General features: G+C 40.2%; 1 protein-coding gene across 1 annotated transcript; it reads right to left on the reverse strand.

Annotated features, from left to right (window-relative positions):
* Positions 1 to 2,505: 2,505 nt before the first annotated feature.
* On the reverse strand, positions 2,506 to 10,693 carry LOC138068128 (uncharacterized). Its single transcript, XM_068953973.1, has 2 exons — positions 10,009 to 10,693; positions 2,506 to 2,625 (listed from the first exon to the last, which is right to left on the reverse strand). Exons 1-2 carry the CDS (start codon positions 10,610 to 10,612, stop codon positions 2,582 to 2,584), a joined length of 648 nt encoding a protein of 215 aa, XP_068810074.1. The 5' UTR covers positions 10,613 to 10,693; the 3' UTR covers positions 2,506 to 2,581.
* Between the last annotated feature and the right edge of the window lie 6,172 nt (positions 10,694 to 16,865).

A 16,865-nucleotide genomic window follows, 5' to 3' on the forward strand; every position in this document is an offset into this window, starting at 1 on the left:
CAGCGGGCCTGTGAAGTACTTTAAATGCTCAGGGGAACTCTTTGGCGAGTCCAGAACTGGAGTGTAAGGATCCAAATTAGCAGAGCACTGTGCAGAGCAGAACTACTGTGACACTGGACTTTGTGGGACAGGGTGTGGGTGCTGGGATGTGAGTTTTGCGTAACAGAACTAAATGAAGTTCTCAGCTGACCTTCTTAAATCTGATGTTGATCTGAACTTTGAAAAGTTTCTTGTAAGTTCAGTTGTCAGTGTCACATTTTTATATGCTTTTTTTCTTTCCTCTTCTCTTTTTTTGTCCCCTTTCTCTCCTGCTTCTTCTCTCACATTTTGATTTTATCTCTTCTTCTATTATTTCTCCCTTCTTTTTTTTTACCCTTGCCCATGCCATCCTCTGTGTTGGTTCCAAATGATATCACTTCTGCAGGTCCCCACTGTAGGCCTGCTGAGACCGTTCTTCCCTTATTGAGTCAACTGATGGGGCAGAAGGACAGAGATTGTTGTCCTTCATTTTCTTCCTTATCTTTCTTGGGCTGAAACCTCATGGGAGCTGTGTGGGAACCCCTCTCTTCTCCTTCTTCTCTCCTCCCTTTCTCTCCCTTCCACTTCCTTATTTATTTCCAGTTTATGGGAGTTGACCTTCCAACATGTGGTCCTGAAGTATGTGACCTTGTGGTTGGTACTACAAAAATTCACACTCTGGTTCATTTGAGACTGGTGGCAGTATAAAAAAATTCTTACTTTTCATGTTTTAGGTGCTTCCTAGGCATGAACTAATTCTCACAAAAGGCAGATACCATGTAGAACGCTAACTGAATGTCACACTCACGTTAAATACTTGTACATTAAGGAGATTCTTGGAAATATGGAGACAGTGGAAGAAAATAAAATTGATGAAGGCTGTTAATTTACAATGTAGATTGAATAAAGACCTCACTTACTTACTTCCTACCATATCTTCAGTCAAATTGTAGTACTTCTGGCAAAGGGTCTTGTCTACCCTTTTCAAGCCTGATTCCATTACTTGGAGAAAAGCAGTAACAGAAAAAATTCAGTGAATGTTGATTGATAAACATAATGAGGAAAACCCTGTGAAAGAGTTTCTCATCTCTGCTCCCACAGTAGCTTCTGATGGTACTGCTTACAGAAACTTCTCATGCAGATACAGCCCACACAGCCTGTAGGCCCAAGTTTGTCTGCTCTAGTCCCCTAATCCTCTTTTCTTCCATAAGAATTTTGACATTTTCCCCTGCTTCAGTCTGTTTTGCACTGAGAGAAGACCAGAAGAGAAAAGCTCCAAAAAATAAATCCCAGAAAGAAAGTGTAGGAAAGAGATAAAAGGGGGTAGATGGAAAGAATAACAGTGAAAAAGGCTGAGAGAAAAAGTGGAGAGAGAAAGATGGCACCAACACCTGACTGAAGGCTGTTTGCTGCTCTTGCTACTTTCTCTCTGCATCTGGGTTGCAGAGTGGTGTTTGCAGGTGGACAGGAAAAAAAATCAGATTATACTTGAAATGTGCCATTGCAGGACACCTTCAATTTCTCTATTTTCAATTGGTTTTGGTTGGTGGGGTTATTTACTCTTCACCAGCCTGATTTTTTGTCATATTTAGTCTTAAAAACACACATACGCACACAGCCAGTATTGTTAACAATGATAAAAAAAAGTTTCGTCTACGCTGCTTGATTCATTTTTACTCACAAGTGAAATTGTTTATAAAAGGACCTGGCACTAAGAAATAGTGACAGTATTCAGAACATCACTTCTGAAAAGTCAAAGCCCTCAGTCTTCTCTCTCTCTTCCTCTCTCTCCTTCTCTTTCTTTCCATCTCCTTCTCCCTTTCTCTCCCTTCCTCTCTCCCTCTCTCTCTCTTCCTCTTTCTCTCTCTCTTTTTTTAACTCCAATACAATGTCAAGGACTATGAACCTGTAGGAATACAGGGCAACCTGTGAGTTCTTTAATCATTATGTCTGTTTTCCCAGTATTGCAAGTTAATACTGTTTTCCCAGTATTACTGTTAAATCCTGCAATTCAAGAACTGATCAAGCTCTATATCAAAAATAGCTCTTTTGCCCCCTCCTCTTCAAAGGCTGTTCCAGAACTTCATAGCTCTTCATAGCTGATGGTTAGAACCTTCTCCAAAATTTTCAGCCCACACCATTCCTAGATGAGTATAAATAAACAGACCATATGTTCTTCTGCCAATATTGCCTTCTAGCTTCAAAATTCTTCCTCCTTCTTTGTATTTTCCCTCTAGGAAAAATAAAGAAGCACTCATATCCCCTTTTCAACTTCTTTTTGTTAGGCTAAATAAAGTAGACATTTTTTTAGATTCTTTTTGTATGATCTTCTTCCCTGATCATCCTACTTATGTTTGCTCTGCATCTGTTACAGTTACAGTTCAGCCTCCTCAGATACTGGGACTAGATTTGTACACAGTATTTCAAAGAAAGACTTACCAATACCTACTGCAAAATCATTTTAATTTTATTATTTTCTGGAAATATCTTTCTTCTGCATTCTAGGGGCATCTTAGCTGTTTTCATAGGCTTGTCCTGCTGAAGTCTTACAATTGTACTATAATCAAGCGGTATATGAAGTCCTTCTCATGTTCATTTTTTTCCAGTCTGTGAAAACATAGTAGGGAAGAGAAATTGTTATTAGTCTCTAACTATATACTCTTATAGTTTATACTATTGAATTTCATCTCATTTCTATAATTTCAGTTCTCTGGCTCACCCAGTTCTTCCTACATGGTTTCCCAATCTCCTTCTGAGGAAGCCTCATTAAAGAACAAATGACATAACTCTTCATGATCATAAGCCAAATAAACAGTCCTTCTAGAAGATAACAATTCCTGGTTTCAGCTCTGGGTATTTTGACACTAAGAAAAAAAAAATTAACAAAGCAGACAGATCCTTTTCCCCTCTTCATCTAAAGGCAGAATGCTTTAGGCAAGATACTGCCTGTAAAAAAGCTGAAAGGGTACAAATGTGCTTAATAAAGAAAAAAGTGCAGGAAAAATGGGGAACCTCTGGCTTCTGCAGTTCATGGCTCTAGAGCAACCTACATGGCCTATCCAAGTTAAAAGACAGAGAGTTTCCTGCTTACTTACTGGAAGCTCTCCACAGCCGAAGCCATATGAAGTTTGGGATCATTCCTTCATGATACAGAAAAGCTATGCTGTTTCTGAGCTTGTGAGGCACTTTGGAATCAGATGAGGCACAGAATTCAGATTGTGTCACCAAAATGTTTGATTTCAAAATAAAAAATTTCACAGAAAGCAGTAATATTTTCTAGCCATGGAATTTTGGCTTGTGAGAAGTTGCAGTGAAGGAATACTCTCCTTTGATACTTCATTTAGCTTGTCCTTTACCAAGTTGTCCCCTCTTTCTTCCATTATTAACACAACCATCTATCTTTCCTTTACTATCCTCTTTTCCTTGCTGAAGGGTCAGATACCACCGCCACTGCAACAAGACCATGAAAAGCTGTGTGCTCTTGGATGAATTCTGAGCAGCTGAACAAGCAGTCATAAGCCAGCTTTCTCTAGTGAAAGGTATCACAAAAAGACAAGGGAAAGCCATTCCTTGGGACTGATAGTTACCACATAGATCAGGTAAAGAGTGAATTATCAGAGTGAGGATTTTCATCAATAAACTTGTCGAGTCTGCCTGTTGCCAACAGAGCAAGAAAAGTTTGAGGTCACTGTAAGAACTGAGGTGAAATCTTGCAATGATGATTCACTGCAAGGTTCAGATAGGTTGGCCCAGTGCAAGTGGATGAAACACAAAGAAAAGACTTAAATATATGCAAGTTTTAAGGAAACATTGGGAAAAGCACAGGCTTCACTGCCTTGCATTCTCAGAGAGTTCGTTGCTGCATCACCTAAACCCTTCAGTAACCCAGAGATTCATCTTTTACTCTCTGAAAGGCTCCCTTGTGTTCTTGGCAGCTTTAAAATAATTGAGATTATCAGCATCATGAAGCAATATAATTAAAATAGTTCAAAAAGGATGTTCTCAGGTTGCACATTTTATCAATATTTCCACAGTTTCTTTGGTTGAAGATGAGTGTTTAACAGATTTCAGGGTGACAATGTGCAGCAGGAGAGCAGAATTGGGTCAGAGAATCTGTACCTGACTCATGCAGGAATCAGTTTCTCCCAGCATGGTGAGATACTGGTAGTTCAATAGATTTGAAGTCAAGAAGATAAAAGGTACATTTAGGACCAGAATTAGAGATCAGCCTAGATGTTATATAAGACTGATAAATTAAATGAAGGGCAGTCTTCATTGGGATATTCAAGTTCACATGCTGAAAAACAAAGCTTTAAAGCCACACGCAGAAACATTAGAAAAAATAAATCTTACGCATTTTTAAGTACATTTTTAGACACATAAATACATTTTTAGGATAGAATTTTTGAGCTGTTGAGTCACTGGGAAGTAAAGATCACTCTTGAAAAATCAGCTCATTATTCAGCTGCTCAACTTCAAGAGCACTTGGAAAAATGCTAACTCCCCATTTGCAAGATTAAAGAATAAAGAATAGGTGAATCTGCTTGCAAAATTACAACTTCCTGCTTTGGAAATGTCAGCTGATAGTCTGCCTGTGGGGTGTTTATCCAGACAGCTCTGCCAAAACTTTTTTTGAACAATGTGTTAAAGAATATTTTCTGAAAATACCATACGCAGGATCTACATAAATGTGTTGATTTACGATGTCTCTAAATGATATGTAGATGTAAGTAGAATTTACAAGCAATGCTGTTCGCTTCAGGACTCCAGCACACTTACACTTCTTATTCTCTGCACTGAGTTTTATTTACAGATATGTGCCTAATATATCAATATTGCAATCAAATAGTGGAATCCTATGAAAATAGCTATCAGTTGTTAACAGAGTTGTTAAAGTCACAAAATGTTCTGTGAAAATTGTGGGGTTGAGAGATGTAAGCTTCTTCTGCCTATACTCCTATTTTAGAATGGGGAATGTTAATCAATTGCACAGTGTACAATACACTGCTGAGGTTACCCCTTTCCATGCAAAGTGAGAATGCAAAGCCATAGGCAGCAACAGCACTTTTACCAGGAAAGCTTGATTTTAAGCAGAATGATCAGAAAGCCTCCCACATCACAACAAAAGATTGAAGGTTGTAGCATGAATGGCATTCCAAGGGGCTTCACTAATCTGAGATTTGCAGAAGACATTAATAGAGCTGGTAGAATGTTTTTTCTAACCTTGTGGAACAATTTTCTAACAGAAAATGCAGATTTGATTGTGTCAAACTATTTTACAGGCACATAAAGAAAGTTTATTTTGTTATTTCTAAAGTAACATTTTTGGCAATGTTAAAGACTGTAAATTTCAACATTCAGGTTTGGTTTGGAAATGAAAGTCAAAATATTGGAATTTTTCATGAAATGGCAGATTTGAATTCCAAACATTTCTAAATCTGAACAAAATCACACGCTGTACTCAGAACCTCTATATCTAGCAGTATCTCAGTAAAATCAAGAATACACATACATGTGGAATTTCAGAAATGTTCCTTATGAAAGTAACTGAGCCCTATGAGAGCCTTTAGAATTAAGATGTTCAATAGTAATACCAGTAATAACCAAGTGAAAGAAACATGAATGCACATAAGCTTGATGGAATATAATCTACTGTGCCAATTGACTGCAGTTTTTAAAATCAAAGTAGATGAAATGCTGACTGGCTTGAGCATGCTAAAGGGCTTTCAAAGTCGGATTTGGCATTTCTATTTCTCCACATTCTTTTGAATGAAAAATATCAAGGCTGCCAGTGTTCATTACATTCAAAATATTGTCAGATATGCAAATACATGCGGAGCTTGACTGATATCATCTGTATTCTAAGCAATTAATTCAAAAGCTTCCATGATGATAACAGGGCTCCATCGTTTTCATTACAGGACAATAGTATAAAGATTAATTGAGAAAGAACAATATCCATTATTAAGACCAGTATCACACAACAAGTAGCCTGTGTATGAAATAGAAACACAAAGTTTCTGACCCAAAGTGCTTTAAAAAATCATATTTTATCATCTTTTTATTTATCGTCTTATTTCTGAGCCCTTAGAGAACATTTAATTTGTATTTTTAAGCTTTCCTCTGCACCACAAGAGCTAAAAGTTACTAAAGAAAAAACAAAGAAAAGGGTTTTATGCAAAAACAAATCTTGAAGGAAGTTGTATAGATGTTCTTATGCAAAAACAGTAACTCGCCTTTTCAGCTAAATCTTAAATATTGTAAAATTTCAAGTACAACTATAAAAAGTAAGATTGAGCAACTACGTGAAACTGCCATGGTACATGTGATCATACCTGACACAGTAAAACCCAAATGCATTTAGCATATGCTGATGTAAAGCTGCAGCTCACCTGGAGTTAATTAAAATCTCTCTCCAAGAGAGAGATTTTCCCCAAAACGTATTTTCCACAAAAAGGTTTTCATCATATAAGGCAGAATGCCTTAAAAAAACAAACAAAAAAAACCCCTATCCTCTTGTGCGCTTTCTTCAAAATATTGTTTGCTTTAAATAAGCTATTCACTTAAAAGTCTCATACTGTTACAGAAGACGTGGTCAAGCACTGTAACATTAATTATAGCTATGTATAAGCTTAATTTAAGTATACAAGGAAATGAAGATAGTCATTCTAGGTTCCATGGCCAGTTAGTAGCAGAATTGAAAACTGAACAATGTCTTTTCATTCCCAAAGTTATTGTTTGTGCTGACTTGAAAACAACAGAGGAATCACTATGAATGAAAATTAAAACTGATTGGATGCTATAGTTTAGCCAGGCAAAAAACAATGATTAAATAAAGGTGATTACAACTGTCTCATCCTAAACAAGGCAAAAATAGTGTGTCCAGTAACTGGAAAGAAAGAACTAACATATTCTGTACTTAAGACAATTATTTCAGTCTATATATCTGTTCTTGTCACCACAGTGTGAAAATAGCTTGAAAAGCTAGCTATTTATCTTCAGAAGACCCTTCAGAGATGGGGGCCTTCAGAAGACCCTTCAGAGATGGGGGCTTGCTGTATGCCCACTCAGTAACTGGGGAGCTGTGACGTGCCTGGTTACATGAGAGGTCTGTGGCAGATATGCGAACGTGCTCCTTCCTGTAACATTGCCATTCCTTATGAGGAGAGGAAGGATGGAGAACATCATCTGGAATCGTACTATTCACTGCCCTAAACTCCTCGGAAAACCAGCCCTGGAACATATATGGGCAATGGAGTAAATGTTCTCCTTTAGCATCTGCTCTAGTCCTTCTAATAGATTGCTCTGCTGAGTCTAAGACAGCCTTGGGCAGTGAGTGTTTTCCTGTGGTAGGAAATCCTCAGAGGACATCAGGCAAAGAGAGATATAAACCACCCTTTTTTTTAAAAAAAAAAGGGTGAATATTTTGAATTGTGTAACAGCTACCACCATAGCATGGAAACAGTTAAAAGTAACCTGTTACAGGGTTCTTTATGGGAGTCAGCTTCACTTGATTTTTACTCTACTTTGTTGTTCTTCAGAGAATGTTTTCAGTTTGATTAAGTGTGGTGTTGCCTGCTTGGCCTCTGGAAGAGCTACATCTGAAGGCAGATGACCTGTATCTATAGGCAGGCCCTTTTGCAGTACAGCTGGATGAGTGGCAGAAGGTTTTCTGGAATGTGCCCGTGGAAAGCAATGATATACAGCAATGTAAAAGGTCCTAGAAGTGTGTTTAGAGATGAAAATTTGTAGCCTAAGAGGTGCAGCAGCCTTGCTAGGAAGGTAACTGCAAATATCTATTATAAGTGAAATGCTAAGCCTGGAGTAATGCTGATTCAGTAAAAAGTCAGTAGATGGATGCTTTCTTGAATTTGTTTTCCTTGTTGGAAGAGGGCTGGAGCACTGGAAGCGCTGAGACTTACCTGCTGGAGAAGGGGAGGCACACACTACCAGGTGTTCAGGTGATTTTGTCACAACACCGAAAGAAGTGACTGGAATCATGTTCTTTCTTGCCACCACTCAAATGTGCTTGGGTTTCTGCTTTCCTGGGATATTCAAGTATGAATTTTGTGTATTTAGTATGCACTAAACTCAGCATATTTGATTCAGTTTAGGGAGCAGAAATTGAATACTATCTGAATATTAGTGAGTATTAGTGGCTAGTACAGCACAGTTGGAGTGGATGTGTACAGTGAAATAGCTGATGTCGAGGACCTGTCATCCAGTCCTACTCTATGCTTTCCAGGACTGTTTCCTTCAGACTATTTCTGTTCTAGTCCTCTGTACTGACTACCCATTAGCAATTGTAGAGCAGGAGGTGAATTCATGGGGTACATTTGGATTTAGTCTCATCTGAAAGGAATCCGAAAGCAAACATGGTGACTTGCCCAAGGCTATGAGGAATTCCAGTAACCTGGAATTAATTTTAATTAATTAACACAGTTTTAATTCTTGCATTATTCCACCAGGTTTCTGTGTGGGGGAAACTTTGTAGGTCTGCAGTGAGGATACAGTGTGGATGTATTACTAAATTTTAGTGTGCAAATAAGCCATGGGCTTAGGAGAAAGTCCCTGAGTGGACAGTGCCTTTAAACATCAAGTTTAAGATGAGTAAGGCAGCACTGTAGCTGCTCTGCAGATTTATGGGGCTGAGATGAATGGTATTGACACAACTGTCCTGAGTAACAGTACTCAGATGCTAAGAAGATGCTAAGGCTAGGCCTGTGGTAGAATTACGCAGCAGTGTTTCTTAACACCACACCAGCAGAGATATCTGTCTTAGGGAAATTTGATCCTGTCTTAATGCTCAGCTGAAATTAGATACACACCTTCCTTTCTTGCCTTGTTACAGGAATGTCTATCATTCTATTTGTGAAAGCTCAGCAGGGAAACTGGAAATTTCTTGCAGTCTAGCTTTACTATTTAAATATTTCCTTTCCATGCATGTAGATTTGTGAAGCCTTTTCCTCCTTGGACTATCACCAGTGTTATACAGAGTTTAAAAAGAGAAAATCACTTTTGATAATATTTTCACAGGGGCTTTTAAGGTCACCAAAACTGTGTAAATAATGCAGGATAGTTACCTTAAGGGCCAAGAACAGCTGGTGGGAGTTGATTTGGTCTGAATGGGCTGTTAGAAGGTAGTCAACAAAGGAAACTGTATAGGCGAATATTCATCTTTTCTTCCTTTTAAGCCTTGTGATCAGAAAGTTAAGTTACATTTTTTTCATCTGTAAGCCGTAACAGAATATCTTTAGCAGAAAACTGTGTTATTTAGCCATTTGCAGCAGTAAAGGGGCTTGCTTTAAATTTAACTTTGATGAAACTGTTACTGATTCTAGGATTCCATCCAGATATGCAATTGTGTATAGTTCTAGCCTAAATCTTTTGATATGAGAAATACGAAGGTGTAAGCCTGTGATTACAGATTTGCAATGATGATACCTGTACCTTCTCTGACTTGGTATACCGAAAAACATTTTAATGATGAGAGTGGTGTGGCATTGGCACAGCTCTAGGAAGCAGTGGAATCTCCATCCTTGGAACCACTCAAAAATGGACAAGTTTGGAGCAGCCTGATCTAACTTTGAAGTTATGGCTGTCTGGAGAGTGGAACTGGTGATGACCTGCAGAAGTCCCTTCCCACCTTAATTCCCACAGAATTACTTTGATTTTTCTGTTTAGCCCGTCTTCTTGATCAGTTCTCTGTTCCTGGCTGTGAATGTGCGAGAAGTCTTTGACTTCACAGGTAAGCCCTGTAGGACAGGTTCCTACAGGAAGGAAAAGTACCACACTATTTACTTCATTTCACAGAGTCACAGAACGGTTGAGGTTGGAAGGGACCTCTGGAGATCATCTCGTCCAACCTCCCTGCTTGATCAGGGTCACCTACAGCAGGTCAGCTAGGATTGTGCCCAGCCAGCTTTTCAACATCTCCAAGGATGGAGACTCCACAACCTCTCTAGGCAACCTGTTCCAGTGCTCACTCACCCACACAGTGAAGAAGTTTTTCCTCAGGTTCAGATTCTGGTTCCACCTTCCTGTGGTTCAGTTTCTGCCCGTTGGCTCTTGTCCTGTCGCTGGGCACCATGGAGAAGAGACTGGCCTCATCCTCTCGACACCCGCCCTTCACGTACTTGTAGACATTGATGAGATGGCCTCTCAGTGGTCTCTTCTCCAGACTGAAGAGGCCCAGCTCTCTCAGCCTTTCTTCAGAGGAGAGATGCTCCAGTCCCCTCACCATCTTTGTAGCCCTCCGCTGGACTCCCTCCAGTAGGGCCATGTCTCTCTTGGACTGGGGAGCCCAGAACTGGACACAGCACTCCAGGTGAGGCCTCCCCAGGGCTGAGTAGAGGCACAGGATCACCTCCCTCGACCTGCTGGTAACACTCTGCCTAATGCAGCCCGGGATGCCATTGGCCTTCTTAGCCACAAGGGCACATTGCTGACTCATGGTTAACTTGTTGTCCACCAGCACTCCCAGGTCCTTCTCGGCAGAGCTGCTTTCCAGCAGGTCAGCCCCCAGCCTGTCCTGGTGCATGGGGTTATTTCTCCCTAGGGGCAGGACCCTGCACTTGCCTTTGCTGAGTTTCATGAGGTTCCTCTCTGTCCATCTCTCCAGCCTGTCAAGGTCTCTCTGAATGGCAGCACAGCCTTCTGGTGGGTCAGCCGCTCCCCCCAGTTTAGTATCCTCAGCCAACTTGCTGAGACCCTTGCTCTGACCCTTCCTCCAGGTCATTGATGAATATATTGAACAAGACTGGAGCCAGTACTGACCCCTGGGGGACACCGCTAGCTACAGGCCTCCAACTAGACTTTGTGCCACTGACCACAACCCTCTGAGCTCGGCCATCCAGCCAGTTCTCAATCCACCTCACTCTCCGTTCATCTAGCCGTACATCATGAGCTTGCCTATGAGGATGTGATGGGAGACAGTGTTGAAAGGCTTGCTGAAGTCCAGGCAGACAACATCCACTGCTCTCCCTTCACCTACCCAGCCAGTCATTCCCTCACAGAAGGCTTATCAGGCTGGTTAAGCACGATATTTCCCCTTTGGTGAATCCATGCTGACTACTCCTGGTCACCTTCTTGTCCTCCATATGCTTAGAGATGACCTCCAGGATGAGCTGTTCCATCACCTTTCCGGGGATGGAGGGGAGGCTGACAAGCCTGTAGTTCTCTTGGTCCTCCTTCTTGCCCTTTGGGAAGACTGGAGTGACATTGACTTTCTTCCAGTCCTCAGGCACCTCTCCTGATCTCCATGTCCTTTCAAAAATGATGGAGAGTGGCCTAGCAATGATGTCCACCAGCTCCCTCTGCACTCGTGGGTGCATCCTGTCAGGGCCCATGGACTTGTGGGTGTCAGGTTTTTCTAAATGATCTTTAACCCGATCCTCTTTGACCAAGGGAAAATCTTGCTTTCTCCAGACTTCATCTGTGGTCTACAGGGTCTGGGTTTCCTGAGGGCTGATCTTAATGACAAAGACTGAGGCAAAGGCGGCATTCAGCACCTCAGCCTTTTCTATGTCCTTTGTCACCAGAACCCCTGCACCATTCAGCAGCAGTCCCCCAGTCCTCCTTAGTCCTCCTTTTGTTACTGAAGTATTTGAAGAAGCCCTTCTTGTTGTCCTTGACATCCCTTGCCAGATTTAATTCCAACTGGGCCTTAGCCTTCCTTGTCGCATCCCTGCACACTCTGACAATATATTCCTGTATTCCTCCCAAGTGGCCTGTCCCCTTTCCCACATTCTGTGTACTTCCTTCTTCTCTTGGAGTTTGGCCAGGAGCTCCTTGCTCATCCATGCAGGTCTCCTGCCCACTTTGCTGGACTCCTTACTCAGAGGGATGCACTGCTCTTGAGCCTGGAGGAAGTGGTGCTTGAATATTAACCAGCTCTCTTGGACACTTCTTCCTTCTAGGGCCCCACCGCATGAGATTCCTCCAAGAAGGTCCCTGAAGAGGCCAAAGGTGGCTCTCCTGAAGTCCAGGGTTGCGATCCTACTTATTGCCCTGCTCCCTCCTTGCAGGATCCTGAACTCCCATGTCTCACGGTCACTGCAACCACAGTTGCCCCCAGCCTTCACATCTCTAACCGGTCCTTCTTTGTTTGTTAGTACAAGATCCAGCAGCGCACCTCTCCTTGTCGGCTCCTCTATCACTTGTTATCGATGGTCTCCAGGAACCTGCTGGATTGCTTATGGCCTGCTGTGCTGCCTTCCCAGCAGATGTCAGGGTGGTTTAAGCTCCCCATGAGAACTAGGGCCTGTGATCGTGAGGCTACTTCCAGCTGTCTGTAGAAGGCCCCATCTACAACCTCGTTCTGATCCAGTGGCCTGTAGTAAACCCCCACCACAGTGTCACTCATGTTAGCCTGCCCTTTAATCCCTACCCACAAGCTCTCAGTCAGGCCATTGACCACTCCCAAACAGAGCCACATGCATTGCAACTGATCTCATATAAAGGGTGACTCCCCCTCTTTGCCTTCCTAGTCTGTCCTTCCTAAAAAGCCTGTATCCACCCACTGCAGCCTTCCAGTCATGCGAGGTATCCAGTCATGTCTCCATAATAGCAGTGAGATCATAGCCCTGAAACTGCACACAGATCTCTAATTCCTACTGTAATATAAAAACAATGCTTTGTTCTGAAGACTCCATTCCAGGTTATGGCTTTCTTATATAGGTCACTAATTTTGGGTGGAAGTCATGTATGCAGCAAAGCATAAGTCATCCTGCTGAATTACCCCATTCAGGGGTAATTATTCAGGGGTAATTCAGGGGTAATTAGCACTGTCACTGCCATCGCTTTCACTAGTTCTTCCCCTAGAATTTACTTTGAAGGAAACTGGAATGAAAATGCTTCCTCAGTGAGGATCCATTGCTGTTCCTGGTACTGCTCACCTTTTCTTTTCACCCGTCACACAGGAAAAGGCTGCAAGATAAATAAGAGCAAGAACTGAAGTGTCCTGAAGTGAAGTGGAGTAGAGTAGGAAAAGAGGTACAAAGAAGAAAAACTTAGGAAACACCAGAGGAACAAGTAATAGCTCAGTCTTGCACTTATTAACTCTATTGTTACAAATGGTGAATAATAGCAGGCAACAAAAGAAGGGACTGACCCAGGAGGCAGGCGTGAACACATGGATATTAGTGCATCAGATTCATTACTATGTACATTGTATTTTGGGCTGCATCCACCAAACCATTAAGGTGGGATTGCCAAAGATGCCTAAGTCAGGACATTCCAAAAGAGAAACTCCTCCTGTGGAAGTATAAGATAGTTCCACTGGGCCAATGCTAAGTTATGTGTTTAACTGCATAATGCAAACTAACCTGAACTGAACTAACCGTACAGAGAAAGGATGAGCAATGGGAAGCTCCAACAATTTTGCTCTGAGTTTGTATTCAAAGTGTCTTATAAAAAAGTAAAACAGACTAGCGTTAAAAAAAAAAAAGAATTTAGGATCCTCTGGATTAGTTTTTTTAAGCACTTAAGAACACATATATACATGGTTTAATGTGTTTTATAATCCATCCCTGCAATAAATACAGCTGCATTCACAGCACTGTGGGAACATGAACTGGGACAGCATGTTTCAGTCCTCAGAAACAAAGAATTCAAAGTAGCAATAAATTATTATTCACCAAAATATTTAATTAATTTTGTTAAATATATTAATATTTGATATTTTAATGATAGTTTATGATTATTGATATAATTATTACTGTTATTTTATAACATTAATAGATGTTATTATATGATTAACATTTTATTTAGTATTTAATATTAATAAAAATGTGCATTTACATACAATCATTTCTCCTCTAAATGCAATGCAAATCTTCATACTATTAAATGCACCATTTTAAAGTTGCTCCAAAGCTAGAAACTCTAACTACAAAGCGTTTTTATGTTCTCACTGCCCTTATGCTGTGTTCTTTGGGAACATTAATATTTCATGATTGTCATAGAGGGTGTAGCATTACAAAGACTTATTTCTGTGCTCCATCGTAGCTTTCTGCCTAGTACTCAGTGAGCACTGAGTTGTACCAGCTTCTTTTAGGCAGCATACTTTGTCAAGCAAAAATTTAAAAAGATTTCTAGATACAACACACAACACTCTTGGGCAGCCTACCCTCTCTTTCCCCCTTCAGGTAAATTTTACAATGTTGCAGTGACTCCACAAGCAGAATACAAGCAACTGAAGACAACAAAACAATTATTATTTGGCGTAGTAGACAACTAGGACTAGTGTGCTCCCAAGCTGAGCATTAATATATTCACTGCACCCAGGAAAATACCTGTTGAGTCTTGGCTGGTGAAGTAGCCATCCATCTATGGCAAAGTAATGGCCTCCACTGCTTCCTGGAACAGGGTGATCCTAGTTGATGAGCTGATGTCTTCTCACTTCCTCCTTGTTTTCATTTGGTTTCAGTCCTTGCCATGTGAGAAGTTTTTTTTCTTCTTCTTAAGGTGCTAGCCATTCTCATCTCAGAAATTTTACTGCTGTGTTTTTACCGCTATGTTTTACTTCTCTTATATTACATGGCTTTAGCATAGAGACTTTCTCAAACCTGAAAAACAGTCAGTAAAACAGATTGGTAAAACTGAACAATAAGGGTGACTGAGCATTGGATTAGGTTTTCCAGAAAGGCTCTGGAATTTCCACCCTTGGAGAGTTTCAAAACCTGACTGGCGAAAGCCCTTAGCAACCTGCTCCAACTTTGAAATTGTCTCTGCTTTGGGCAGAAGTTTGGACTACATGAGCTCTGAAAGGTACCTTCCACCCTAAGTTTGAGCCTGTGAATCTAAATATATGCAGCTTCTTTCCTGTCTGTAAGAGGAATGCCACCATCAACACACATGAAACCAGAGCTCCTCAGCTGTTGCTGTAGGAGGGTGTAAGGAAGGAACATGAGTGAATTACTTCTGAGCTAGAACAGAACCACTGCGCTGAGCATCTGTATGCTTCAAAACACCCCTTGTGCATATAACACAGAAAGCAAAGGGGCCTTGGGACAGGGCAGAAAAAAAGACTTGGAAAATTTAGATCTATTCTATTCAACAGTGAATGCAGTCAGCCCTTTACTGTAATTTTGCCTTCAGGTAGATTAAGACAGAAGAACTAGGTCTCACATGACTGATAGCAGGATTGAAACTTCTTGTTTTAAGCAGAATAAGGAAAGTAATTTGCAAAGCTACAGACATATTTATTTTTCAAATCAGTTGTGTGCTTGAACAAAATATATTTTTCTCCAGAACAAGAGATTTTTCAATAGAGTAACCAGTCTTGTGCTGGTGTCATATCTTCAAAATCAAAGCTACAAAGTGAACGTAGGAAATTTATATGCCTGAACATTAGCACTTTTTAATAGCATTATAATATAACTACTGTTTAAAACCTAACATCTATGAAGCTTTTAAAAATATATTGTAATATGCTCCTCACTGACATAGAACCAAAGAGGCAGAAGATATCCTGAACCTTGAACATGTGTTAACCTCAGATAATTTCACAGCTCTCTGACTTTTTTATTCCAGCCATACAGGTCCCTGAAAATTCCCACATCTGTTTGCAAAAGCAGAATGCACAATGTAAAAAAGAATGCTTTGGCATTTTTTCTAGCTCCTCCTATAAAAGTTGTACCATACTCTGCAAAAATTGTCTTATCAAGAAGAGGTTCTGGTATTCTTACTATGAAAAGTCTTCCTTTTATCTCTATGTAATTAAGGCTGTGAAACTGAGTGACAATATAAGAGAAATTCTATATGGATAATAAGGGAAATTTCAGTCTTACTAAAAAGTGGGAGAAGGAAGAGGGATGCTAAAAGAATATAAATTCAGACTTTCTCTCTAACTTTGAACAGATGCCCTTGTACTTCTCAGCAGTCCTAGTAGGTGACATCTTTTGTTCCCAGATGAATTTAACAATGTAAAAGAAATTAAGAGAATCTAAAATATAGGCTTGGTTTTACAAATCGTAGTTGGTTTACAAATTGTAATTTAAGGTAATTTGTTTCATTTGCTTGGTTCTTTTGTTTTCTTTTTAAAAAACAGTTGATTGATTACGATGTATATCCAGATATGATGGATGTGGGCTTCTTTTAATGTTTTGTTAAACTGATGTGATGCAACATATCATATTGCTAGTTAGCATTTGTTTGGCCCTATATCATCTATACTGACATATAAAGAAATAGTCGCTGGGTCAAAGATTTTTAAACATCTAGAGGAAAACAAAAAGTTGTTTGTAGACATCTAATAATAGGAGAAAAATGATTACTGAATTGTGGAGAATTTCAGAGAGCTACTGAATTTTTATTCAGAGGAATAAAATGCTGCAGTCAGCATTCCTCCTGGAGAAGAGCAGTTCTGCTGGGCCTGCTCAGACTGAAGTTGTGACTCACTAGCATGACATTGGCACATATGTGCCAATAAGGAGAAAAGTTCTCTGATCATATCCAAGTCAACCTGCAAATGAAGTTATATTTCCCATAATCTCTTTTTCCCCTAGTTCCACTACAACCAAAGCTAAGTTGTGTTAGCTCAGCTGTGTTTCTCTTCTTATGGACTGATTACTCTAACCAATGAGCTGTGAGGTGTTGCTAATATATCACAGTTTGCTCTGTACCATAAAGACTCAGATGACCTGGGGGACGGAAAACAGTATAAACTTATACATGGTCAGTAGCATGAAGTTAAAAAATCTGTAAGCCATGTAGAGGACAAGATCAAAATTCAACATGACCTTAAAAATTTAATAAGCTATCTGAAATCAACAAGATTAAATTCAGTAAACAACAAAGTACCAGTCTTGGAGAAAAGACTGCTGAAAAGCTAAGTGAAGGAATAA

This window comes from Struthio camelus, chromosome 1 (genome assembly GCF_040807025.1).
Source record: "Struthio camelus isolate bStrCam1 chromosome 1, bStrCam1.hap1, whole genome shotgun sequence".
In the NCBI taxonomy this organism is placed as follows: Eukaryota; Metazoa; Chordata; class Aves; order Struthioniformes; family Struthionidae; genus Struthio; species Struthio camelus.

Coding starts and splice junctions, on each gene's coding strand:
- LOC138068128 (XM_068953973.1), bottom strand. CDS start 10,612: ATGAAACTCAGCAAAGGCAAGTGCAGGGTCCTGCCCCTAGGGAGAAAT. Junction 2,626..10,008: donor AAAACTTCTTCACTGTGTGG/GTGAGTGAGCAC, acceptor ATGTTTTCACAG/ACTGGAAAAAAATGAACATG.